The following is a 27,838-nucleotide window of genomic DNA, read 5'->3' as shown; positions in this document are numbered from 1 at the left end:
GAAGAACGAAAGTTCAGTACCTGCTGTTATTTATATATATATATATATATATATATATATCACCTCATATGACTCACTGATAAGTCATTATACACAATCTAAAATTTCACACCACAGTATTATTTTTTTAAATTTCATTTCTTTGTTCCATAACTGCCATAAATAAAGTTTTTTTTTTACACTGTACTTCAGAGAAAAACTTCACAAAATGCAAATCTATTTCAATTTCATTGGAATCATACGCTTTGATGTAATCACCAAAATAATTGAAATAGATGTAACGTTTCCCATTTGAATCTTCCTTTCGACTGTGGTAGGCCAGTGATTTGAGAATCCATGGTGCCGAGGTTCTATCTTTGACTCCGCTAAGATCCCGAGTATATGCGATACACGTGCACGTAAATGCTGTGGAATTGAAAGTCCTGTGATTGGATGCAAAGCAGTAACATGGATACAGTGATATGGAGAAAATGTCTTTCCCTTCCGATCTATGTCTAAGTTGAGGAAGGTGCCTTACGAATGAGCGGTGCGGAAATCTATAAGTAGGATTCAGATCAAAGACGTAGATTCACCCTTGCGGATCTCTCTTGTCAAAGGAAAAACTCACCTTCCTAGTTCAATTCGCAAAAGGCAGATGGCTGGCTAGCTTGGTTTGTCCAAGTGTCATTAGAAACCAGAAAATCGAAACCCTCCTTTCAAATTCTAATTTGCATTTTAACCAATTTTCTTTTCTGTAATATTTTCAGTAAAACTGTTTCTTTTAAAAAAATAAATAAAAAGGTAGCACAAGTGCTTCTTTCTTAGCAGTTTCGAGCAAAAACAAAACAGTTCTGGCTACTATAAGGTATCGCTCTCTGGAAACTTGTTGTTTAAAGCATAGCAGTTGCTAAATTTTTAAGCGCAATTAATTTTACATTAACATAAGATTGCATTAACGTAATTATACATTAACATTTAGTAACATTTGTGGAATTAGTGTTGCCAGGCAGACTACACTTCAGCGAAAAGGGTTAAAATTAAATGAGAAGTCTGAACACAGTGTTTTTTTTTCATTGTCAAAGTATTAGGCGTCAGGGTGAAAAATCCTTGTAGTCTATAGCATATAGATAGTACTAATTTCTTTCTCAAGCACCATCTTCTTAATTTTTAAATTTGGACATTAAGACATTTAGTTTCTTTTCAATTCAAATATAAATTGATTTAAAATGCAATTGGAAATGTTAAACACTAATATGATGTGACAAAATTTTTTTTCAACAATTAGAGTGAAAGAGCTTCTTAGTATAAGAAAAGTCCTTTTCGCTTTAAAACTTCTCTCTATTTTAATGGTGACAATTTTAAATTCTCTTTGGTCCGAAACGAAACGAAAAATAAGGGAAATAAATTTCTATTAAAGAGTTAAAACTTCTTATTCCTTCTTGCAGCATTACTATTCATTTCAACACTTACCGTTGAGACCCCGTTTTACTATTCGTTGAAACTAGTGTCTTTATTTTAATTTAGAAAATAAACTTTATTTAGAGTTAGATAATAAAACTTTTTACTTTCCAATATTTATTTGTAAATCATCAAATTATTTAGAGAAACAGATTTACTAGTTTATTATATGGCAAACATTTACCGTGCATGTATTAAATGATTTAAGTAGTTAAAAAAAACTTTTAATAGTATACTATTTAATAAATCATTAAAAAAAAAATTTTTATTATATATTTTTACTTTTAACATAATTCGAAATAGAGAGAAGAATAATAAAATAGAATTTGAAATAGATATATTTTGGGATTTATATTCTACCATATATAATTCCCAAAATATATTTACCATTGCACACCTCTGTATTGCAATATATCTACTATCTACTATCTGCAAAATATATCTGCTATTGCATTACCTTTTCTATTGCATACCCTCCAATTGATACGGTTTCCGTAGTTTCAAAAAATATATTTCTTAGTGAGGATATTTAATTTTAGTTATATTAAAATTGAATGTATTTTGGCCACTAAGACATACATAACCTTTACAGGTATGCAGAAGTTCAAAACAAAATATGGAAGCGCCTCCACTCTAACTTTACATAAACAATATTTTTAAGGAGCATTTTGGAAGATTTTACGTTGCAAAATTGTTGACAAAATTTAAAAAATCAATTTTAAAGTTTTCAAAAATTACGTTTTATTAACTTATGCAAAGTTTGCGTCTAGCAAAATGTGTGTAGAAATTTAAAGCTTCTTTCCTTTTTAACTATCACTATAAGCATTTTTATATAAATCTCTCAATCTTATTGACCGATTTAAAAATTACTTCGATTAAATCTAGAAATAATTTATTAACTTTCATTATAAATTGATTTATGGTAAATAATAAAATTTGTGAAATACCCCGATCGTTTTAAAAGAAAAAACTGCTTAGAGCATTGCTTGAAACTTTTTAAATTTTTAAAATATTCAAATAATTTTTTTAATTATTTGGCAAATACGATTCACTACAAAATTATTAAAAAAACTTCTTAAAATTTTTCAGTGCATGCGCGCTATAAAAGAATTAGCTTAAGTACTCATGTCTTTTTTCAGTTTTAACGATTTTTTTCAAAAATTTTAAATCAGCAATTTTGTAATAAATCTTAAATTTTTTCCAAAATTTTGTTTAATACTGTTGAATATCTATAAAGCTGTAATGAAAAAAAGTACGGTGAAAAATTATTTTTTTTTTAGTAAAAATGTCCATACCTCCATAAATATTCAATCCTGTTTTACGAAACTTTATGCAGTTATTAAAAATAACAATTAAAGTAATCGATACAAGTTGCAAGCTTATTGTCTGCTTTTCTGGCATAGGTTGTTACAAAATACTTGTTTTAGTTCGTAAGTTATTGTAGGTCACTCAAACCACTGAAAGCTTTAAATTTTATTACTAAGTATTAAAAATCGCATGAACTAAACGTCACTAAAGTTACAAAATAATATTTTAAGTATTTCTTGAGAAATTAAAGAAAATGTAATAAACTGAAAGTGATTCTTACATTATTGTTGGGCAGTGGTACCAATAATGCTAAAATTGACCTTTTTCCATGTTACCTTTTCTCAGTATCTAAACAAGATACTGCTTCAGTTCTTTTTTCACAGAATATTTACCTATACATGTTTAAACTGAGATGAGAAAACTGAAATGCATATCTTTGACAGAACTTTTTTTAAAGAAAAGTATGAACTGAGAACTTACAAGTTTTTAAAAAGTTTCATCATTTTTGATTAAAAGTATATCATAATTTAACAATTATTCTTGTTAATGCTAAAACATTACATACAACAGCTAAGACATTGTAACAGCAAAAAAATGTTGAAATCTTACATATCCTCAAAAAATTTCAAAATGATTTCATAAGTTGTCTCCTAGAAAAGATGCATTGAAAAAGGTCAGTTTTAGCGTTATTGTAATATGCTCTACCAACTCCCCTAAACCTTGATCTTTCGAATTATGCCACCAGTTTTGCCACGCAAAACCATCAAAAACGCCAGCTGCTGAAAATAATCGATTCCGGAGAGCCAATATAGAAGTGTTTCCATATCTGTCCATCTCCAGTATAAAAGGTGAGATAGACAAATGACTATGTTCTTCAATTCTGAAAAAAAGTTTTATAAAATTTCCATTGTTTTAAAAAAAACACTAACACATGAACAACTCTTTCGCTACTACCTCAAATGTTGGAAGTTATGCTATTAATTCCTTTAAACGATTGTATTTACCGTAATGTATTCATCATTAAAAAAAAACCTCCTATGGCTATAGGAGACATTGCAGCTACCCCCTATATTTTGGAGTTCAGAAATCCAAATCAGTCGAAAACAAGGTATATTTATTCATGAAAAGCACGTTTTTGTATCTGATTTCCCAACTTAAAATATCGTCTGCACTAATTAATTAGCGTATTTAAATAATCAATTAGATTTTGTCTTAGAACGTGAAGATCCGAACATTTGGATCATAAGTTTTTCAGGGTGGTCCGTTAATTTTCTTGCGCAACTGTACTTGTTGAAAACTATTAAACAAAGGTAATTTTTGAAATTTATTTTTGTTTGTGTTCTTAAAAAAGATGAATCTTAGATAAAAAAAAAAGAAACTATATTTTTTGTCTGATTTTGTAACTTAAAACTTCGTTTGTACTATTTAATTAGCATATTTGAGGTCATCACTATGAACCTTTAAAATTGAGTCCTGGGACATGAAGCTCCAATCATTTGATAAAAAATTACACAGGGTGGTTCGTTTATCTTAGTGCACTGTAACATTTCTAAACTAAAAGTAGTTCTCTCTCATTTTAAATTCAACTCATTTGTGAGTAAAATTTCAAAACATCTTATGATGTCGATATGATATTTGATATCACACATCAAATCCCTAAATATAGTTCTGTTAAATTAACGACTTTCACACATGCATTGAGCATTTTTTCAACATATATTGCTACAATGTTCTTACGCGCAAATCTTAATACTATTCATATGAATAAAATATTTTTCGATCATCTTGGACAATCAGATCTAACTTAGATAAAAAGACAACTGATTTATATTTCGAGCGGAATATAAATTGGAGCATTTAGGGAAATGTCCTTAGTTTCAAGTCTAAATTGTACAATGAAATAGATCAGCTATGAATATAAATGACGCTAGCATAAACTGTCAGATTTTATCGATAGAGTAAATACGCTTTTTTAAAAGTAAAAACTTAAAAACGTTATGAAATTAAAACTAAGAAGTCTGAAAACATTTTCATTTTTGTTAAAGCTTTTAATTTTTTTGTTCCTTCTTTCAAGCAAAAAGACGGAAGAAAGAACATCTAAGAAAACGAAGATGGGATTTCTTTCTTTTTTTCTTTATATAACATGATTTCCGCGAGTCATAAAAAAATTTATTCCATTACCCGCCAACATTCTAGCTCTCCATATCTTTCTTTTCTGAAGCAGATAAAAAGTTACTCATTTATTTCTTTTTTTAAATTTATTTCCTTTAGACACAAAAATATTTTAATTATATAATTAATTATATTTTATTTTATTTTACAACTGGTGTTGAAACGCCGACTCAATTTTGAGTTTACAACTATCAAAGCTCTATTCCGTAGCTTTGTAATTTTGAACCCAACCAAGAAGACAAGAGAACTCCTGGATATAGCATCGAGGCAAACTAGTCTTCGTGAAGGACTTTCTGTTGGAACTAGCCCCCATTTGCACTACAATGGGGGAAAAAGGAAACCTCCCTCGGTTTGTCAAACGGCAAGGAGATTCTAACACATGATCCGTCTACCACCGAGGATATTTTAAGTCAGCAATGTTGCAGAATTCATAACAACCAGCCCTTACTGGGATTCGGACCTGGGTCAACTCATTAGATGGTGTATGCTCTATAACCTGAGCCACCACTGCTCAATTAGTTATATTTGGTCATAAACAACAAATTTTCAATTAATTTTTTAACTAACCATATAATTCGTTTGTCATCTAAATCAATTCAATTATCAACGAAATTATCTGGTTAGCTGAAACACTGATTTCCTTAAATTTTTTTTCTAAAATATATTCAATTCACTACACTACTAAAATATTGCAAAAACTCATCGTCATTAGGAAATTTGTAAATAGTGGTAGCAAATAAAAGCAAATCACAGGTATGCCAATTGCTCCATTTTCTGCAAAAGTAGTAATAAATTGATAGCGAATTAAATAGCAAACCTTGTAGAATAAAAATGCCCACTCCTTTAAAGATTGCTGCCAAAAAGTTGCGTTTCATATAATACTTTGAATTCTTGTTACGTAGTGGTGGAAGAATTATTTAAAATTAAAAATACTCTACTAAAAATAACATTTCGTTATCACTAGAAAATATTTTTTTTAGCTAAGTGAAACAATTTAGCATCGTTGAGATCATCGCCTCAAATAGAGACTCGGCGAATTATCCGTAGTTTCAGGAAGATAAGTGATTCATATTTCCGACAGAATATTAATTGGAGTACTCAAGGAAATGACCTTGAAATAAAAGCTTATAATTTTTTTTAAGAGTGAAAGTTAAAAAAATCTTATGAAATTAAAAATAGGCAGTCTGAATATATATATATATATATATATATATATATATANATGCATATATATATATATATATATATAAAGGCGAACTGAGTTACATCAGACTTTTAAAAAAGGAAATTCTAGATAAAATTATGTTAAATTTACTACTGTATAAAACTCATGAGATTCCTATTTATAGCATCTATTTATATTATACACGTTCTTACTAGCCTCACACCTACAAAAGTCGGACAAAAATATGAACATATTTATATAATACTTCTATATAAACAATCATAATTTTTGAAAGAAGTATTTCGGAAGATTTTGCATTTAAAAACTCTTGACACAGTTCAAAAGATAATGCACGAAGCTTTTAGAAATGATGTAATATTTATCCATGCAAAATTTGGATCAACCAAAAAGACGACTAGAAACCTCTGTAGCTTTCCGGACATAAGTACATTCAGATTTGAAATCGGCACATCCGAATCAATTAATTCCAAGTACTTGTATAATTGCAACAAAAATGTAATTGCAACAAGTGTATTCTACAATTATTTTACAATTTAGATTGAAACTCATTCCCATTCAAGAGCAGAATTTCCTTGCGTTAAAGCCCTCAACGTGGATAATGCATTAGATGTGATTTTGAATCTCTATACAGGATTTACAAATATGCATTCTGATCCGACGTCTGCTCAAAATAACGGGGAACTGAACTCCAGCCTATGCCATGATATGAGAAGACTCTACCCACCACATCATCTTAGCAATATAATGCCGAAGACAAAAGTACCTTTCCTCCAAGGAGTGATTTATAATAGTTTTATCCCTTTGCACTCAAGGTCCTTTAAAAGGTTAAAAAACAAGGACGCAACGCTAAAAGTTTGTAACATAATACTCGTTTACATACCTACCATATGGAGACCACAAAATATAGTGATCGCTATACATAAATATGCTTTAAAATGTTAAAATTTAGAGGTGGCAGAGGTACCTGAAAGTCACATTTCGAGGGCAAAAATTTAATACGTTAGTAAATAAAAGAATTAGTACACAACTACGTATAAATAACAATTCAACGGCGAGATAAGCAAATGATCTTGCTTATAAATATTAATTAAAAATCTTATAAAAATTCAATTTGTCTTATTAAATTTGAAAAAAGAAACTTTTGTTGTAACCTCAGATGTAATAACGCATAGAAAAAAAAACGATCTATTCTTGTTACTATCACGCAACGATTAGTGTCACGTTTTTCCTGATAACGATATTGATATCGAAGATGCCCTGATATACTGTCAAACTTATTATATTTGAAAGCTTTTTATTTAAAAAATTAGTGGTAGCAAATATTTTATAAAATAATTGGTAGAAGTAAAAATGTTAACTTGCCATTCATCAAATATGTTTTTTGAACAGCTTCAAAATTGGGAGAAAAATAGATGTGAGACACCTTAACTTTTCTTTCTTTTTTTAGTGATCTTATTAGGTGTGAAAAACTATTTAGTCAATAAATGTTTTTAAAATTTTGTAACTCCAAACGGCATCACTGCATGCTAATCAGATATGTTTTATTAATGTTTAAGTCATTTACACATCATGGAAATCTATATCATTTTAAATCAATTCAGTGGTAGACAAACCTCGTCATTAACACGTTGAGCGCCGCGTCAGCCATCAGTGGCTGACACTGAAATTACATTTAGGCTGACACTGATTTTTCACATAGGCGGCGAAAAACAGCTGGCTGACAGCGTATAATATGATATAGAACTATAAAATTTACTCTCTTTTATGGAATCGCAGAAAATTTATTCAAAATTTACTTAATTATTGTGATTCTTGGTTTAATAAATTCAATTTAGTAGATTTTTATCCACCACTATTTTTAAACAATTATTAGGCATAGATAATTCACCACTTTTTTCAGACATTTTACAGAGATTCCAAATGCTCCTGGCGTGCCATAATAATTTAAAAAACGGTAAACAACTACCATACCTGCCAACTCTTCCGGATTTTCCGGAAGATTTTATTTTCATATTTAAAGTGGTAGCAATACTCGGGTTATTCCAATTAACTTTTTGAATTATAATGATAATTATAAANCTATATCATGTTATACACTGCCAACCAGCTGTTTTTCGCGGCCTATGTGAAAGGTCAGTGTCAGCCGCCGGTGGTTGACGCTGCCTAAATGTAATTTCAGTGTCAGCCACCGGTGGTTGACGCGGCCTAAATAAAAAGTCCTGCGTCAGCTGACTGGCGCTGCGCTCAACGTGTCAATATCGATGCAGTATCTAAATACATTACTTATGAATAGTGATTGTCATGGAGAATCAATTTTCAATAAGAAAAAAAAAATAAATGAAGTGTTAATACTATCAGTTTTTTATCTTTTACAGATAAGTAGCAGCCCTGTTATTAGCTTGCAGTGACGTGTAAAAAATCAAATATAAGCACATTTCCAGGGAAGCCAATTGCTCCGCTTTCTGGAATAGTTTTAATAAAGGGACAGCAAAATATATAGTAAAATTCTTTAGAGAAGGATAGTTACGCCCACTTTTTAATAAAGCAACCAGTAGATTGATGCTGAAACGTTACGTTTTATATGATACTTATAATTTTTGATATTTAGTGGTGAAAAAATTACCTAAAATGGAAAATACTAAACTGAAAGTAACTTAAATTTCGCTACCACTAGAAAATACTATTTTACCGAGCGGAGCAAGTTGGCATCCCTGCATTTCATTAACTTTCACGAAGCAATTTATTTTACATTTGATATATTTATTAGGAAATAATAAGACTAGTAAAGAATACTATTTTTTTTAAAATTCTTTTCATTTTCTTTACACTAGGTTTACGGGACCCGTCATTTTGACGCATTTCGAATTTAATAAGGAAAATTACAAAACCCGTGTGTATTTTTATTTTATCTCTTGTAATGACTTTCATCCATTGATCGAGGTAAATATATATGGAAGTCTATTTTCTTCAAAAGTGTTGACATATTGAAATTCTCTTTGTGGTATACTTATCTCTACAGATACCCGTCAATTTGACACGATCGTAATTTAGACAAAATTTTGAGTAAACATGCAACTATCACATCAATAATGAATAGGATTGTACCTACAAAACTTCGATCCGTTATTCGATATCGTTATCTCAAATGAAACAAGTGATAAACAACTGTTGCTGATAAGCAATAATAGAAAGAACAAACACAGAATGTCAGTTGATATCAGTGTCAGATTTTGAAGGCTTCAGTTGCTTAGTTCGAGTATTGAAAAATTAAATACTAGAATATTTCATAAATATATATCTCATATTTTCATTTTTTCTCTTATAATATATAATTACATTGCTTTCTTAGTGCAAAGATGCCAACTGCTTCAGACACGCCAAAATAGTAAAAAAAACAGTAAATAGCTGCTTAGTAAATTTTGAAAATATAAAGTGGTGAATTATGTAAGCCTACGAATTATTTAGAAATAGTAGTGGATAAAAATCTACTAAATTGATTTTATTAAATCAAGAATCACAATTGATAAACTACCACTTTAAAATATATATTTGCGTCCGGTGGAAGTTGGTATCTCTGTAAGTGATGTTATATGTATTCGTTCATGCGTCAAATTGACGCGTGTTCGTAGAGATAGGTATATAAGAAACGCCCGTAGACCTAGTGTTAAATTTGTTACTACCCTTTAAGTATTTTAATTACAGCATGAACCCTGTGAAATATGCTTGGGAGAAAGTGTTGCAAATTTTATTTAATTTTATTAGATTTTACATATTTTTACTCGTGCATACATGGGTGAAAGCGAGACGGAGGAAAATCTGGAAGTAAAGTCATTTCAGTTTTAAATATTTTTCGGAGTAAATCCATTCTCTTTTTCAAACTATTTAACAATATCCAGAGATGCCAACTGCTCCGGACACGCCAAAATAATTGAAAAAACGGTAAATAATTACAAAGCAAATTTTGCAAATATAGGAATAGTATTGCTTGCTTTTAAATAGGTGTAGCATGACATTAGTACTATAAAGTGGTGAACTATATAAACCTACGAATTATTAAGAAATAGTGGTGGATAAACATCCACTAAATAGAATTTATTAAACCAAGAATTACAATTGATAAACTACCTCTTTAAAATATATATTCGCTGTCCGGAGCAAGTTGGCACCTCTGAATATCTACTTTATTTAACAAAAGCTGGGCACCTGGGCCGTGCAGAAGACCCATATCCCATTCATCGTGAAATTACAGTAAAATTAGAAAATGAAACCAGTTTGTATACAGAGTCTCTGGGGTGACTGCTTTTTCTCAAGAAGAAAAAAAAAAAANAATAAATTAAAAAAAAAAAAAGAAAAAAAAAAAAAAAAAAAAAGCAGTTATATATGTATGCTATAATTACAAAAAATATCTCGGTAGTTACAGAAGTTATATTTTTCTCTAAAAAATGCTAGAATGAAATGTCTTTCGTACCAGGTTTTGCTCTTTTCCGTTTTGGTATATATAAGCTTTCAGCCCTGCGTGCATATGATCATTTCATAAATTGTTGTCAGTTGTAATAAAATAGAAATGTCCTTATTAACACTAAGTTTACGGACATTTCTTATATACTCAGACCTGCCAACTTTTAATCCCTTCCATTATCGCTTTTCTCAGTGGTATTAAAATAGAATTAAAACTTCAATTTTATGCTAACGAATACGTTGTATTTGAAAAAAATTAAGTTCACAACGATGATAGTAACGCATATTAATATATAAGCTTAATTTTTGTAAGAATAGTGGTGATCAAAATCATTTAAAAATTAAATTTATAAAAGAAAAAATAGTATATATTTACTGCCACTTTTAATATGAAAATAAAATCTCCGTTTAAATCCGGGAGAGTTGGCAGGTATGTATACTTATCTCTACGAACACGCGTCAATTTGACGCATGGAAGTATATATATAATTGCGATTCTTAATTTAATAAATTCAATTTAGTAGATTTTTATCCACCACTATTTCTAAATAATTCGCAGGCTTTCATGATTCACCACTTTTTATTTGCAAAATTTACTTAACCCGTTTTGTCCCGAATTTATAAATTGAAATGATGCAAAAAATGGTTTTATGGAAAAATTGGTATAATATATTATAGAAATTAATTGGTTTTTCTACTGTTAAGGCATTCAAAAAGTCTTTGATAGATCAAAAAGTACTTGTTTCTTAGAATTCTAGATCTAATCAGAAATAACTAAATCATTGTGGTATTCTAGAATCCTTTAATTCACTCAGATAAATGAAAATACTGAAAAAAGTTTTCCACCACAATGATTGTCTTTGAAAAAAGGAACTGTTCTAAATATATGACGCTGGGCGTTAACCGGTTGAGTTATTTACAGTTTTTTTAATTAATTTGGCGTGTCCGGAGCGGTTGACATCTCTGCACTTAGAAACCAATGTAATTATATACTATAAGAAAAAAAAATGAAAATATGAGAGATATATTTATGAAATATTCTAGTATTTAATTTTTCAATACTCGAACTAAGCAATTGAAACCTTCAAAATCTGACGCTCTGACGCAATACCTCCTAGAATAATGAAGGCCTCAGCACGGATCAAATTAGTAGTCCGATGTGACGAAGTTAACTGCGCAGTTGATGAAAAATAAGAAAGATGTCATTACGTTCGGGGTACTAAGCTGCGCAGTGGTTGAAAATACGAAATATGTCATTACGTTTGGACTACTAAAGGATATTTATGGTAACCCGTGCAGAGGCCTACTCTTTTCTAGGAGGTGTTGTCTGACGTCGATTGACATTCTGCGCTTGTTCTTTCCATTATTGCTTATCGGCAATAGTTGTTTATCGCTTGTTTCATTTGAGATAACGATAGCGGATAACGGATCGAAGTATTGTCGATTAATTCCTATTTATTATTGATGTGATAGTTGCATGTTTACTCAAAATTTTGTCTAAATTACGATCGCATCGAATTGACGCATATCTGTAGAGATAGGTATACCACAAGGAGAATATCAATATTTCAACGCTTTTGAAGGAAATAGACTTCAATATATATTTACCTCGATCAATGGTTTAAAGTCATTACAAGAGATAAAATAAAAATTCAAACGGGTTTTATAATTTTCCTTACAAAACTCGAAATACGTCAAAATGACGCGTCCCGTAAACCTAGTGTTAAAATCAATATATCGTCGCTTTGAAACTAAACCGCTGTAACTCAAAAAAGTCGAAAAATGAGATTTTTGTTTCATTTTGAGTAAAAAAAGTCACCCTTTTAGAAAAACAACTTGTTATCTTTATATCTCCATAAAGTTAATTTAGAGAGCAGATAAATCGTCATCGCATTGCCGCGATTAGCATGGGCGCGGAAAAATTGAAATCGCTCTCCTGAAAAACTAGCTTTTTTGAGTTACCACGGTATAGTTTCAAAGCGACGATATGGTGGAATTTAATAATAGATAGTTTAATTGAAAAATTAATTATTAATTAAACTAAATCCTACTTTTCTTAAGCTTTTCTGTCGCAGTATCATCGCTGTTGAAGCGATAAATGATCAGGATGAATGTTAGAAATATATTTTATTTTTTACCAGTACTGAACTGCTGCAATTTTTGATTTACAACTATCAATGTTCAACTCTATAACCTTGTAATTTTGAACCTAACCCAGAAGAACTTGTCAATCAAATATTGAGACAAACTAGCCTTCGCGATGAACTTTTTGATGGAACTTACCCAAATTTGCATTACATGTCGAGAAAAAAATATTAAAACTTGCAACAGTTGCACAATCGTAAGAGGATTCTAACCCATGACTCGTCTACCACTTAGAGTTTTACCTCACTACTATGCTTGGTTTGATCGAGTAGCAAAGTCCCTCTAGACCAACTATAACCAGGATTAGCTGCATTGTCTATCCTCTGTGCTCCAAGTTTTTTTATGAAACCGACTTCAAAGACGACGCCAGGCAAAAATAGATTTTGAGATACATATTTCAGTTGTTTTATTACTAACATTGGCAACAGAATTACTCCTGAAATAAGAAACCGACTCTATCAGGCAAATAGTGCAGTTTATGGGCTGAGAAGATTTATTAAATCTAGGTTTCTTTCTAGAGAAGCAGAGTTCTTAATCTACAAAACTCTTGCCCGGCCATTCTTGACATACGCTTCTGAGGCTTGGACAATGACAAAACAGGAGGAAAATTGAATCCCAATATTTGAGAGAAAGATTTTGTGGAGTATACTTGGTGGTGTAAATGAAAATAATAACTGGAGAAGGAGATTTAACTTTGAACTGTACAAGATTTATAAACAACCTGATATTATTAAATATATAAAAATAAATAGAATGAATTGGATGGCCCACGTGTTTCGAATGAGTGAAGACAATACAATAAAAAAAGGTACTGCATTTTAGACCCACTGGAACAAGAAAGCGGGAAAGGCCGCGGTAGAGATGGACTGACTCAGTGGAGTCTGATTTTCTCGTAATTAATGAAAAGAATTGGAGATCAAAGGTGAAGTCGTCATGGAGAAATCTACAGAGGAAGACATTGGCTCTCNAACTCTTGTCCGGCCATTCTTGACATACGCTTCTGAGGCTTGGACAATGACAAAACAGGAGGAAAATTGAATCCCAATATTTGAGAGAAAGATTTTGTGGAGTATACTTGGTGGTGCAAATGAAAACAATAACTGGAGAAGAAGATTTAACTTTGAACTGTACAAGGTTTATAAACAACCTGATATTATTAAATATATAGAAATAAATAGAATGAATTGGATGGCCCACGTGTTTCGAATGAGTGATGACAATACAATAAAAAAAGGTACTGCTTTTTAGACCCACTGGAACAAGAAAGCGGGAAAGGCCGCGGATTAGATGGGCTGACTCAGTGGAGTCTGATTTTCTCGTAATTAATGAAAAGAATTGGAAATCAAAGGTGAATCAGAAGTCGTCATGGAAAAATCTACAGAGAAGACATCACCTCCTACATCAAAAAGCCTCCACACGGTCTTTTATAAGTAGTCAGCGCAAACTGCTTAAAAAGTGAACCAGTTGTGTGCATGAACCCAAAACCTATTATAAAAGTAATTGAGAGAAATTTATCATATATATTTGAGAATTGAATCTGTAGTGGTTGACAAGTGAATAAGGCAAACCAATAATATTCATAAATAAAAGATATTTTTAGCCATATATTTGTTACCACTTTCTTATTTTAACTAAATTTTGTATTAAATGATTCGTTCGGAAAGTGAATAATCTTCACAGTGGTCTGATCGGACTACCTATAAAAAACCGTGTGGATGCTTTCAGTTATAGGAGGCGTTGGTCTGGCCAACTATGATGATGATGATTTTAGTTGTTTTAGAACAAAATTTTCATTTTAATCAAAGGGTTTACACTTTGTAAATATATTTTAATGTCAGATTAATTTAAATCGACGAATAAATATTAGTTCGGTAATTGTTAAACAATTTGATTAGCAATATAATCAAAAATACCAAACAACAATTCTTCATAATTTTGTATGCCTACAGATTATGACAGCTGACAGGATGCATTCTATGTGTATGATAGCTTATAAAAATGAAAAGATATTCCTTATAAAATATTCAAACAATGCAGAACTCGTATCCTGTTTCAAATTCACCCCCAAGATAGCCATTATAGATAATGTCAAGCAAACCAGCCTTATTATGAACGAATTTGGCATTACCTTAAAAAGTTTTTGTTGAAATTTTGACATCATTTATTCTGAGTTAGTGAACTACATAATTAACTCAAAATGAAAGTTACCGGTAGCTTCTTCTTTCTAAATTACGCGGCGAAAAAAAAATTGTATAAATTATCGATAAGGTTGAAACAAGGTGGTTGAGATAATGATGGGAAATGAATAGTTTCGCCCTTGAGATTTAATAGATAAATTGGTGTAGAGAATTTTTGCATTATTTGATGACATGGATATATGGTTAGTAGGTTATTGTATTAATAGTTTAGTTCCGCAAATCTACTTCGAAAACGATTCTATTGTATTAACTAGTTAAACGTATCTGAAATTACCGAAATTTTTGATTTATGACGTATATTCAGATACACTGTTAGTAAAATTGGTTTTGCTTACTATGGAGCTTTTTTCAAAAGTGAGTACTTGCCAAAAAATACATTGTTATTATTATTCATTTTCTTAATATAATCAGGTAAATTGGAGAAAATTTTGTTTTTGAATATTATCCATCCCAAGTATAATGAAAAAATCTATATGTGCCATCAAGGAATTATAGCGCAGTTGAATTAAATAAGTATTAAAAATTGTATGAAAATCTCGTATGGTACTATATTTAAAAATAAGTTAGTTGTAAATTCCAGATGAAGAACTGATTTGAGTATGGGAAAAATGATCATTTGGAAAACATTCCTTTTTCATATATTCAATTATACGAAATATTCCTCAAATATGGTCACTGAATTGTTAATGAATATATAATGAATATCATTCAGACCAATATTTTTCACTTTGTGAAAATTTCGCAAATAATTACGATCCATTTTAATTGTCTAGGAAATAAAAATATGTTATACATCCAAAGGTTCAGTTTTTTTTATCCAAATTTAACTAGTTTGATTAATTAAAACATTTTCGAAGCAAATTTTTTACTGCAAATTTATTCATACATTATTTTTTCGTTGCCTAATTTAGAAAGGAATAAGAAACCAATAATTTGCGTCGTTTATCGAAACTTTATTTTCTATAGTCGAATTAGATCTGAGTTATTTCAGAGAAATATATATATATATATATATATATGCCAACTGCTGCAGATTCAACAGTATATTTCAAAATACGCTCGATTTTCGGCAAATTTTGCCAACTTGCTCAAGACAACTTGNGAGACATTTTAGGATTTTTTGCAAGATTTTCCCTACCAGAAAGACTGTTTGCTGATGGAGTAAACATCACTTTTTCGCTCCCACTCAACTAAGAATGATCAAATAAAACTTACTCTGAGTTAATTAAAATCCTGTGTCTGTTTCCCTGCTCGGTCCGACTGCATCATTTTACATATATATATATACTTTTCCTGCATATATATTTATTTATATATGCAGAAAAAGTTCGTATACTACTATCTTTTAACGTAAGTTAGCTATAAATTCCACATGAAGAGCTGACTCGTTTTTGCAAAAAAAATTACTTCGGAAAACGTCATTTTTTCAATTATTCACTTTTAGTAACTGCACGTACCGAATTTTTTATGAATATACAATGAATACGGAGATGCCAACTGCTCCAGATTCAACAGTATATTTCAAAATACGGTCGAAAACTACAAACTAAAATTTGTAGATTTTCGGCGAATTTTGCCAACTTTTTGTAAGTCTTAACACGGCTTAACAGAAACAAAGTACAGAGATGCCAGCTTGTTCAAGACAACTTGCTTCTTATGCATGATTCTTGGTTTATTAAATTCGATTTACAGTGTTTTAACTCACCACTACCTCTGAATAATTCATAAGTTTATTTTATATGCCACTTTTCACAGTATCGACGTGATTATCGGGCGTTGAAAACATATGTATATATTTTATATATAACCCTGACCATCCTGAATATTATCGATTATCATAATCTTCATGATTATTTTATTTTATATTGTTTATGATTACATTGTAGTTTAATTATACCCCATGCCCCACTACATTTCTTGATTCTCCATGTCACTCGAACCCCCTCTCGAATTTTTGGTGCTGGGCACCCCCTCTCCTCCCTTCTCCATTCCTCCTCATCATCGATTTATTACTACCGATGAATCGGTTAATGCCGCTTTGCGGCAGCGCACCGAGATTTATGTGATTTCTACCATTCTACAGTTTCGACGTGATGAGCTCTTAAAAAAGTTGGTAGTATTAAAGGAAAATCTTCTAATTTTAGTTTGCTGTTCACTACCGTTTTTCAAAATATTTAATTGAATTCGGAGCAGTTGGAATCTCTGAAAGTGACTTTTCAAATCAGTATTTCAATAGAAAAAAAACTAAAACCAGACCAAAACTTTATAAATTGAATTTACTAAACCAAGAATCATGCATTAAAAGACTACAACATGAAAATATTTATCTGCTGCATTCATTCGGATCAGGCTATCCCGGCCATTGCAATGGATATAAAAATATATTATACATCAGAATTTTACCTAATTTTAGCTAAATTTAACTAGATAGATTAATTAAACCATTTTCAAAGTAAATTTTTTATTACTTATCTATTTATAAATATTTTTGCAGGTTCGTTTAGATAACGATAATTAGTAACGTTTTCCGAAACTCTTTTTTTTATATTTGAAATAGCTTTCAGCTTCTCGAATTAATAGCAAATTTTAAATCTTGCAAAATGCAAACCATTAATGCATAGCTACATTGTCCATACATTTTTTTTTAAATTTTCGATAAATTACAAAATTTGAAGATTTTTTTCAAGAAGCCATCAGCTTTTTTTTTTAAATATTCTTTCGAGGGACAAAATTACATTATCTTCGTAAAAAATTATGTTGCACTATTTTTCTGCATATATCAAACAAAAGTGAGGGTGCATATTCCTGAATACTATTTTGGTTGCTACGATTCACGCGTTGCGTACTTAAAGTCAAGGAGAATATATCTTGCATGCTTTTAGAGTAATAGAACCTATAAAACTAAGTTAGGTATATGTAATTAAATAAAATAGGTTTTTTTTCAAGATATCTACTAAAATTATGTATAAACATATATTACAGCCAACGTAAATGCTATTATAAATTGAATATATTCATAAATTATATATAATTCATAAATATAACTATAACAATTTCTGATCATCTTATTTTTTATCCTCATTAAATGGTCTGCAGACCTTGCACAATTCGCAATAATTACGTAATTTCTTAGCTCTAAACGACATTTCGTCAGATTCTGCTATTCATAAATAACCAAGAGGGTATTTGAGAACATTCATGAGAGTTTGTGAGAATAATTTTGTGAATTAAAAATCAACTGAGATTTTCAAGTATAACCTTAGAAGAGTGATTATGGAACATCCGGAACAGTGCTTCAATTGTTATTACCTTTGATTCGTACGCCAATAACAGAGAAAAAATTTCTCTTGAAAAAAAAACAATTAAAAATAAGCGGTATCCTAAATTCGATAATAGTTTTACAAAAATGACATGAAAGCATTTTCAGAAGAAGTAAATTCTAGCAAAAATTTAAATGACAGGAAATAGAGTTTTTCCGCAGCTATTCTGAGTTTAGTTCGAAGTTTTTGAGACAGATGGTGCTGTAAGTCGATTAAAACTCTGGCATTTTTTTCAAAATTTCAACTTAAAGTTTTATGATAAAAATATTAGTTTTAAAACGAAATAGAATACTTGCAGATCCAGAGTTCTATGTTTGGATTTCATGTGATTCAATGCGCTATGTTTTGAGCTTTTCTATGAATTGATTTTATATGATACGTAATTAATAGCGTAGGGGATTCAAATTTGTCTGAGTTCAGAATCTTTTAACCTTGAAGGTCAAGAAATAAAATTAATAAGCAGATAGTTGATAATAAGTGACAGAGGATAACAATAATACTTAGATAGTATTGCAAAATACGCACCTATTCAATACTGATTATTTTCTCTTTTGTTCGACTTCTAGATATTAAAAGAAAACTCCTTTCTGATAAAATTATTTCTTTTAAAAGAGTGTCATATTCTTTTGTTAATATATTTCTCAATGCTTGAAGGGGTTTTATATTAAGTTCTCTACACTTGCATTGAATAGCTCGTTGCTATTGACATTGTTCCTGATTCTCGTAATTTATACAGATTAGATATCCATGTTTTGAAACCGCTTGAGTTAAAGAAAAGTACCTCACTTTCGTATCAGTCTCATTTGAATTTTTGCTTGTTGTTAGCCCCATGTCTAGGAGAAGCCTAATGACACACGAAACAATCACCTAATTAGAAACTTATTTTGATTCGATATGAAGTGATATGATATGATCTTTTTGCTATGATATGGAATGGTCGATAATGCTTCGAATGTACAGGGTGGTTATAATAAAAAACTTTTTTGATATGGTCATAAAAAGAAAACTACTGTACCAAATGTGTTCAAACTTGATAATAATTTAAAGGAGATTATTTCAATTTATTTTCCGCTAAGAAAATTAAAAAAGTAGTGCTATATGCAATATTGTTAAATGAAATAAGGTCAGAGTCTAACTTATTTACTGTTGCACCGTAATGTTGTGAAAAATTTGGCAGAATTGAAGGATTGACACAGATATGTCCATGACATTCCACCTGATTTTCTAAGAGCTACTGTTGAGTTTGCAGTAATACGATTTAAATCCAACCCCTGGTTTTTTTTTTCTTGCTGAAAATAAATTTCTATGACCTCCTTAGTTAAATAACATTCGGTTCAGTAGTTTTTCTTGTATAATCTTTTCAAAGTTGAATTTTAATTATAACCCCCCCCCCATTATAAATAAAATTTGAAACAAAATGGATAATCACATCCCTGAAACAAGTGCAAATAAATGCAAAAAAGTGAAAAACTAACTATAAATTCGAATATGAAAAAGAAATTTGACAAATCAGAAGAACTGAAGAGCCGAGAACTAATTTCCAAAACTTTCGTGAACTCACGATGTGAGTCATCTTTGATATATTTCCTGTACTATTATAATGTATATCTCAGGAATATATTAATAATTTTATGTTTAATAAAAAGGTATACTTAGTAATAGTTCTAGTAGTAATTCTAGTATAATTATAGTAATAAAAAAAGCTCTTGTCCAACGATTATGTTCTAAAAATGGAACATGTTTAAAAGCAATCTAGGAAAAAAAAATCACGAATTTTTTTAATTTCTTTTTTGAGAAACCCTTTTCAGCGTATTTGTTAAATGTCAAGTTATTTGGATAACCCTTTTTTAATTCGGTGTTTAAACTGTTAACTTATTATAAACATTCTATTATAAACATTTAAAATCTATCGGTCTAATTTAAGACAACCAGTATGATATTATTGATATGTATCGATATTATTGCCTTAATCTTCAGATAAATTACATTAAATATTGTCTTTAGATTTAGTGTTAAAATGCGAATTCAAGAAAATTAAATTGTTACTTTAAATATTTAGAAAAAACATTTACTTAAATAGTCAAGTAAACAGTCAATTTAATTAGATAGTTAAAAATACTTACTTTAAATATTTAGGAAAAACATTTACTTAAATAGTCAAGTAAATAGTCAATTTAATTAGATAATTAAAAATACTTATTAATACTCACTTTACTGTCTGAATTTCTACATTCACTTCTATCATACCACCATTTATTTTCCAATCTTGCCAAGTCCCCTTTTTCCTTCATTGAAAGAACAGCAAGATTTAAAAGATCCCTAAAAAAGTAAATAAAACATCCTTGCTCACAAATTCATCAAAATTTAAGAGCCTTAGACAAACTATTATTTGTTTATTACTANATATTCGTTTCGATCATACCACCATTTACACTCTATGACAAAAAAAATTGACGCACCAAGAAGCAATCATCCAATTGCTTTGAAATTTCGTATGCATGAGTGTTTTCAACAGATATGGCTGGAATGATACCGACTGGGGACGCATAGTCCTTAGCGACGAATCCCGCTTCCAACTGTGTCCTGACGATCATCGAAGACGTGTTTGGAGAGGCACGGGGCGGAGGGGGGATCCTGCCTACACTATTGCACTCCACACCAGCCCTCAACAAAGCATTATGGTATGGGGTGTTATTTCCTTTGACAGTCGGACCCCTTTGTTCATCATTAGAGGTACACTTACTGCACAGCGGTACGTCGACGACATCCTAAGACCTGTTTTGCTACCGTTCCTTTTGCAGCACCCTGGGCTGGTTTTTCAGCAGGTCAATGCCAGACCACATACGGCACGTGTTGCTATGAACTGTCTGCAAGGTTGTCAAACTCTTCCTTGGCCTGCCAGATCACCAGATCTCTCTCCCATCGATCATGTCTGGGATATGATGGGAAGGCGATTGCATCTGGCACGGAATGTTGATGACCTCGTTCGACAATTGGATTGAATTTGGCAGGAAATACCGCAAGAGATCATCCGGGAGCTTTATCGGTCTATGCCACGCCGTGTGGCAGCTTGTATTCAGGCTGGAGAGGGGTCAACATCTTATTGAACTTGTTTCTGTAACTCTGCAATAAATTATTCAATTGTTCTGAAATTTTAATCATTTATTATTCTGCACATTGTCTTCCTATCCACAAATTTTCGTTTTAATCGGACACTTCCTTCTTGGTGCGTCAATTTTTTTGTTATAGAGTGTTTATTTCAATCTGGCCAAATCCCCTTTTTATTTCATTGAAAGAACGACGCAATTTAAAAGATTCTTAAAACATAAAAAAATAATTTGAACACATATTCTTGCAAACTGAGCTATGTCGAAAACTTTTTTATGAACTATTATTTGTTTATTATTACTATTCGATAAAGTCTTCAGCAATTTCGTTTATAACAAACTGTGATTATTTTTTTAACAAAAAATAAGAATTTTGCTCATAAATTTGTCTCGTTCTAATGATAGAACGTTAAAAATAAATATCTGTAAAGGAAACTTAATTATTTTTATTTACTGTCTGCATTCACATCGATCATACCACCGTTTATTTTTCAATCTTGCCAAATCCCTTTTTTCTTTCATTGAAATAACGGCAAGACTTAAAAGTTTCTTAAAAGGATTAAGTAAATCGAACGCCAGTACTTACTAACTTAGCAAAATTGAAAACATTTTGAGAAACTACTGTTTGTTTGTTACTGTTATTAGAAAAAATTTTGAGCGATTTTTCTTATAACAAAGAGCAAATTGTTTTTAACATAAAGCACAAATTTTATTCAGAAAACAGTTTTACTCAAACGATGAAACCTTAAAAAATAGCTCTCTATAAAAGAAACTTAAATATTTTGTGACATTATCGATTTATGAAAGATTAACTACGTTTCATTGATTGAAGAACACTTTTTCCTCTGAAATATGGAGGAAATAGTAAGAGATACGATTGAATGCCTCCAATTTTTCCTCTGAACGTTTTTTGTTCTCTGTAATAAAAAAAAATGAGCTTTTCCAAAGAATAATGTAACAGAATCCATAGAAAAAAAAGGATCAAAGTATTAATGGAATCCAGTAGATGTAATTTCAACCACATTCATCTTGATTGTATTTTATAACTCCGGCGAAGTGATTGGTTAACATTTTATTAGCTTGATTAAAGAATTCAGTCACGATTTAATAAAAGTGGTAATAATTTTTATAAAAATAATGACTTGGAAGTGTTAGTCAACCTTGATATAAAATAGATCATTTTTAAACTTCATCGAGAGCATTTAAATATAGTGCTTTTGCTTTTTATCAACTTTGATAAAACGAACAATTCGTTACGCTTATATTTTTCGAACTTGATCTGATTTTTTGAACTTGACATATTTTTCCATCACAGATAGCCATTCTTTCACAGTTATGGCCTACATTAAAGTGAGCTATTTAAATTGGTTACAGATTAATGCTTACAGATTAATTTTTTTCTTTCTTCAATTTTAAAGCTATCATAATGTAAAAATAAAATATTAATATTTATATAATGCATTCATAATTTTTTATTTATTATAAAAAATACCTATTCTTTAAATTTCATTGAGAGCATTTAATCATCGCTATTATATTAGGATTTACAATAGGTTTTACATTGAGATTTAGTATATAAATTAGGTAACAGAAAGTATGATTTTATAATTCTTTCTATCTTGCTTATATGTAATGTAAAATAAAAGACTTTTCGTAAGTTATAATAAAAATTCATAGTCATAATTTTTCTTTGTACTACCAATAATTTTAAAATTTCAGATTCCATTTTCCAGCTTCGCTTATTAAAAATTATGGAAGCAAATGTTTTGTTGTTTAATTCCTTTTTTTTCTTTCTTTAATTTTAATGAAAATTTTTCTTGTGAATTTAAATTTTTAGTGCAGATATTAATGTAATTATATGCAAGTAAAATTTAGCTTCCTGTCATTTAACAATGCAAAATATAGATGTATATGTCATATACAGTGTTAAAAAGCATCTTCTATGCATTGTTGCGATTTCTATATATTTGTTTTTGTTTATTAATATAAGACGACCACAACCAGGAAAATTAAAAAATAAAATAGTCGAGAGAGATTGAAGCAAAATGACATTAAATTTCGAAATTTAGTTGCAAAAGTTGTCTGCAGATGGCGCTCTGCTGTGTACAAAGTTCTAGAAGAGAATACAAATGCAGCAGAACCGCAATCTAACCTGTGTGTTACTCCACTACCAATAACAGACGTTGTTCAACGAAATACCTTGCTTAAACTTATATACGGTAAATACGGTACGGCATCCTTTCATGTTTTATCACTAGAAATGATTGCTCTGGTCATCGATTGCTTACAGCGGCATCTGTTAGTAAATTTTGCAACTAAATTCTAAAATTTCTGGAAAAAAAATTAAAGTTTATCATATAAACTTACCATATCTTTTCATTCCTCAATCGAATTTTGATTCTGATATCTTTAATTTTGTAATCAGTAAGTCACCCAATTCACTGTCTGTATATTTACTTGCTAAAACTTCGCTACCCAGTGAAATTAAAATTTTTAAAATGTCTAACAGACTCATTAAACTTTTGTCACCACTGATATTTGTTTTGGCTTTGCAAACCATGTATTACGAATTATATATTTAGAAGAAGTGTTGAAAAATAGGTTACCTAATGTTCGAGCCCAAAGGAGTAGCTACGCCGTACCCTTTTGCATCTAAGTTACGACCGACCTTCATGGTATCACAAGGTTGTCTTTCGTTGATGTAGTCGTTCTTAGTGGACTCCATGAGGAAAGCGTATTTCCCTTTGGACTCCCGGACTCTGCGTATTCCTTCCTCATAGGATTGGACAAATACGTGTTTCCGAGAATTCATAAATTCCCACATGCGAGAATAAACTGTTATCTTTGATCTCTGTAAGAAAAAAAACCATCATGTAATTTCTTTACATAATTTCCTCCATAGTCAATAGCAGTGGACTTTTTTTAAACTGTTCAACACCGGTGAAAGCAGAGAGAAGCATCTCGCCAGGGCCATAAGCTCCGAGAGTATGCGTATTCACGGGACCACTCCATTTTTCTTTTCATTAAGAATAATTTCATTTAAAAATGCTTACAAAGTCATTAGAGTCATTAAATGTGCTTAAATTTACATTTTATTATCACTGACAGTACATAGTATAAAATTTAAGTATGCATTAAAATGTTTCCGATATTTATCTGAGAAATTGACCCAAAGCATGCAGAATACTATCTAGCAAACCCCAAACTACAAGCAACAAATATACGCTTAATAAACCTGTAGCGCAAATTTTTTATTAAACGTATTTTTCATACTTTTTCATTATTTGATATTAATGTAGGTCATAATAAATTAAAACTATTATATTTAGCATTTTAAAAATTTGTGACTATCACATACAGCATGAGATGCCGGTGTCTTTTTTCTTTCTTTTCTTTTTGCATTAAAGGTAAAGTTTTCCAAACATGAATCACTTCCAAGTAACAATTCTTCAAATTTGCATTTATTTGTAATTATTATTTAGATTTAAGAGAAACAGATATGCATAATTGAAATTTCTTTAATTTACAGAATCAATTACTGATAAATTTTTGAATCAAGAAAAGAAAATCGAACTACTTTTTTCGATTTTACAGTACTAATATAATTCCTATACTTTAACACATTTTGTTAGTAACTATTAGACTGTTTCTTACAATAAAAAATATCAAAATGCATTATTAATTCCACTTAGAGCCTCAAAAGGTATGTAAAAGGGTCACCCGTGCCCCATCTGCGTCAAAGGGATAAGCAGCATTCTATTCTTTTTACCACTCCGTAAAAAAAAGGGGGCGAGAGCACATGCCTAATGCACTATTCCTTTTTGAAAGAACGGAACGAGTGTAGTTGTTTACTTGTTCAAATATCCCGGATCAAATAATAATTGAAATAAAAAATTAAATGATCGAAACTGAAGTATATATTGAAAATCAAAAGCCTGCGAAACATTATTCGAAATTTTAACGTACTTCAGCTCCCACCCGTTTAAAAATTAAAGTTTAACGTTTCGAATTGAAAATACCACTATGTGTTCTTGGGATGCTGGAGTCGAAAAAGCTCGTCTCCTATGTGAGGAGCTTAGTGGAAGAAGCAAGTAAGTGTCATTTGTTACGTTACTGATGCCACTTGCTAATACTAACAAGGCTGCTATTTGAATCCAAGCGATTTTAAGATAAGCAATTGTGATGGGTACTTGGAGGACTTCGAAAATCTGACAGATTTAACATGTTTCTTGTTTTTCAGTGGAGTCATCTATGGCCAAGAATACGACTTCAGCCACACCCACATCACAGCCCATTTTACAGGGAGGACCCATTCATACTCCATTCATTCATCCACAGATTGTAATTTTGACATCTATGCTGAGAACTATCAATCTCAATTTCAGAATCCTAAAAGGTATTTATTTGTTATGGGAACTTGGAAGACTTCGAAAATCCGACAGATTTAACCTGCACAAGTCAAATAAAGGAAGGCAAAGAATTATTTATCCTGCATTCTAATATATTGATAATAAAATAGCTCAGATACCATTTATTTTCCTTTTATCCTGCTTACAATTACTTTGAAAATAAATATATCACTTTCCTGGCTCTTCCACTGAGCTCTTTATACTGTACCGTGAGCCGGGAATGGAGAATCGCGCTTTTACATAAATATGACCATGGTTCTAAACGGGTTAATTTGAATAGGGATAAGTTAAGTTGATGAAGCTTTCTCTAGAAATTTCTATTTGATCACTACGTTACTGATTATCACTAAAATGACTGCCGATTGAAAAGAAATAATTAAAGGATTATTATGTTCCACTAAGAAGAACTAGGTAATTTATTTTTACCAATTATTAAAGTAAGTTAAAAGATCACTCTGCTAACTGAAGAAAACATTTAGAAAAAATGTTCTCAAAACATTCGTCTTGCAATTACGGGCGCCGATTGAGAGCAAAGTTAAAAGGCATAGCCTTCAATTATTTCAGATAAAATGCCATCTGATATTCCACAATAAACATTATTTTATACATTTTCTAGCTAGTACAGCCATCTGCTTGAAATCTTTGAAATGTTGATATGAGACACAAGACCCTACTCAATGTGAAGTACTTTAAAACTGTTTTCTTCCACCTATCAGGCTATCGCAACTGAAATATTTGCATAGACTCTGTCAATCTATTCCATAGCCATCGCAGACCGTACGACGTTCTTGCTGTTCATGCAGGCTATTTTGTAAATATTATTTAAGAGTTTCAATCATTTTACAGAGCCATCTGTTTACGAATTGTATAACAAATTTTGAAACTTAATAACTGGTTCCTAAGCAGAACATAAGAACCATAGATTTGTATTTTTTTTCATTCCTCTTTATTTGGTTTTTCATATCGTCGATCAACATTGGGGAATTGAGTATAACTTGTTCCATTGCTCGAAGGTTTTTGATTTATTCGAAGTTTAACGTAGTGAAAATCCGGAAAATTTCCATACATTTAAATACAAAACAATTCAAGGAAAAAGGTAAAATAAACGAAGTTTTTAGAGGAGTAAAAATTGAGTTCATTCTCAATAGGTTTGAAATTCTTTACAATAGCTGGAATTTTTGTTCATTTTTTGCAGTGATTTTTAGTTAACTTTTTGAAACGTTGGTGCAAAAAAGTCCATTTTCTCATATTTGACCGGATTTTTTCCGCTTGTTTTGGATAATTATTTTGACTTATGACGGAGCGCACTATAGATCATTTAATGCAAATTGTTTAATAAAATTTTATTGACTTTCGATTTTTCTTCTTACAATTGAGAAATTATGACTGCATTATAAAAATATACATCTATAATCCCCAATATTTGAGGCCTACGCAAAGTATTTTCTGAAATGGTAGTGAAATGATGCTGGAAATTTTAAGACAAATTTTAAGGAATTAATTATTTTAAAAATTTTAAGAAATGTTATTAGAATTTGCAGAAAACTTTTACCCGAACAGAAGGAAACATTTGCCTTTCGGGCCATCATTATAACTTTCTTCTAACCCTTTACAGAACAGCAAATTTCGATTGAAAATACTTAGTCTGGCAGGACAAAGGCCAAAAAAGATTGCATGCAGCATATCCTGCAGCAACTACGAATAGTTTTCTTTGCGATAGCAAAAGTGATAAATTAATATTTTTAATTACTTAGAATTAAAAGAGCTTTGTCTACCACTATGTATATATATTTTAATGACTTCGATGTATAAACCACCACTATATGATATTAATTACAAGATCGTGTTCTTAATGGGCATTATGCATATATATATATATATATATACAAGAAAACACGAAGAAAGTTAAGAAAAACAATAAGTTTCACACTATTGCATTAATATCTTTGGCTTTATTGATACAATATCAGAAAGCACTCTGTTTTAGGGATATAATCGCGTGGACTAATAAAAAGATTATATCTTTTTTTTCCGGTTTTTTCCCCGGTTATTTAAATGAAATTTAATCCTTTTTTTTAAACTGTTGTTTGTTATTTTT

At 30.5% G+C, this 27,838-nt stretch overlaps 1 protein-coding gene across 2 annotated transcripts in view; it reads right to left on the bottom strand.

The window, feature by feature from the left end:
* LOC107442611 (glutamate receptor 1) overlaps positions 1-27,838 on the bottom strand; it is a 258,314-nt gene that overhangs the window by 18,678 nt on the left and 211,798 nt on the right. For both annotated transcript variants that reach the window (XM_071188106.1, XM_071188105.1), the window contains exons 12-13: positions 23,938-24,182; positions 20,435-20,543 (exon numbers count right to left, since the gene is read on the bottom strand). In XM_071188106.1, coding sequence (XP_071044207.1) covers positions 20,435-20,543; positions 23,938-24,182 — 354 coding nt within the window. The remainder of the gene's footprint in view (positions 1-20,434; positions 20,544-23,937; positions 24,183-27,838) is intronic.

The sequence above is a fragment of the Parasteatoda tepidariorum genome, chromosome X2 (genome assembly GCF_043381705.1).
Source record: "Parasteatoda tepidariorum isolate YZ-2023 chromosome X2, CAS_Ptep_4.0, whole genome shotgun sequence".
Taxonomy (NCBI): domain Eukaryota; kingdom Metazoa; phylum Arthropoda; class Arachnida; order Araneae; family Theridiidae; genus Parasteatoda; species Parasteatoda tepidariorum.
Note: the sequence above shows the minus strand (reverse complement) of the source record. Positions and strands in the feature narration are given on the sequence as shown.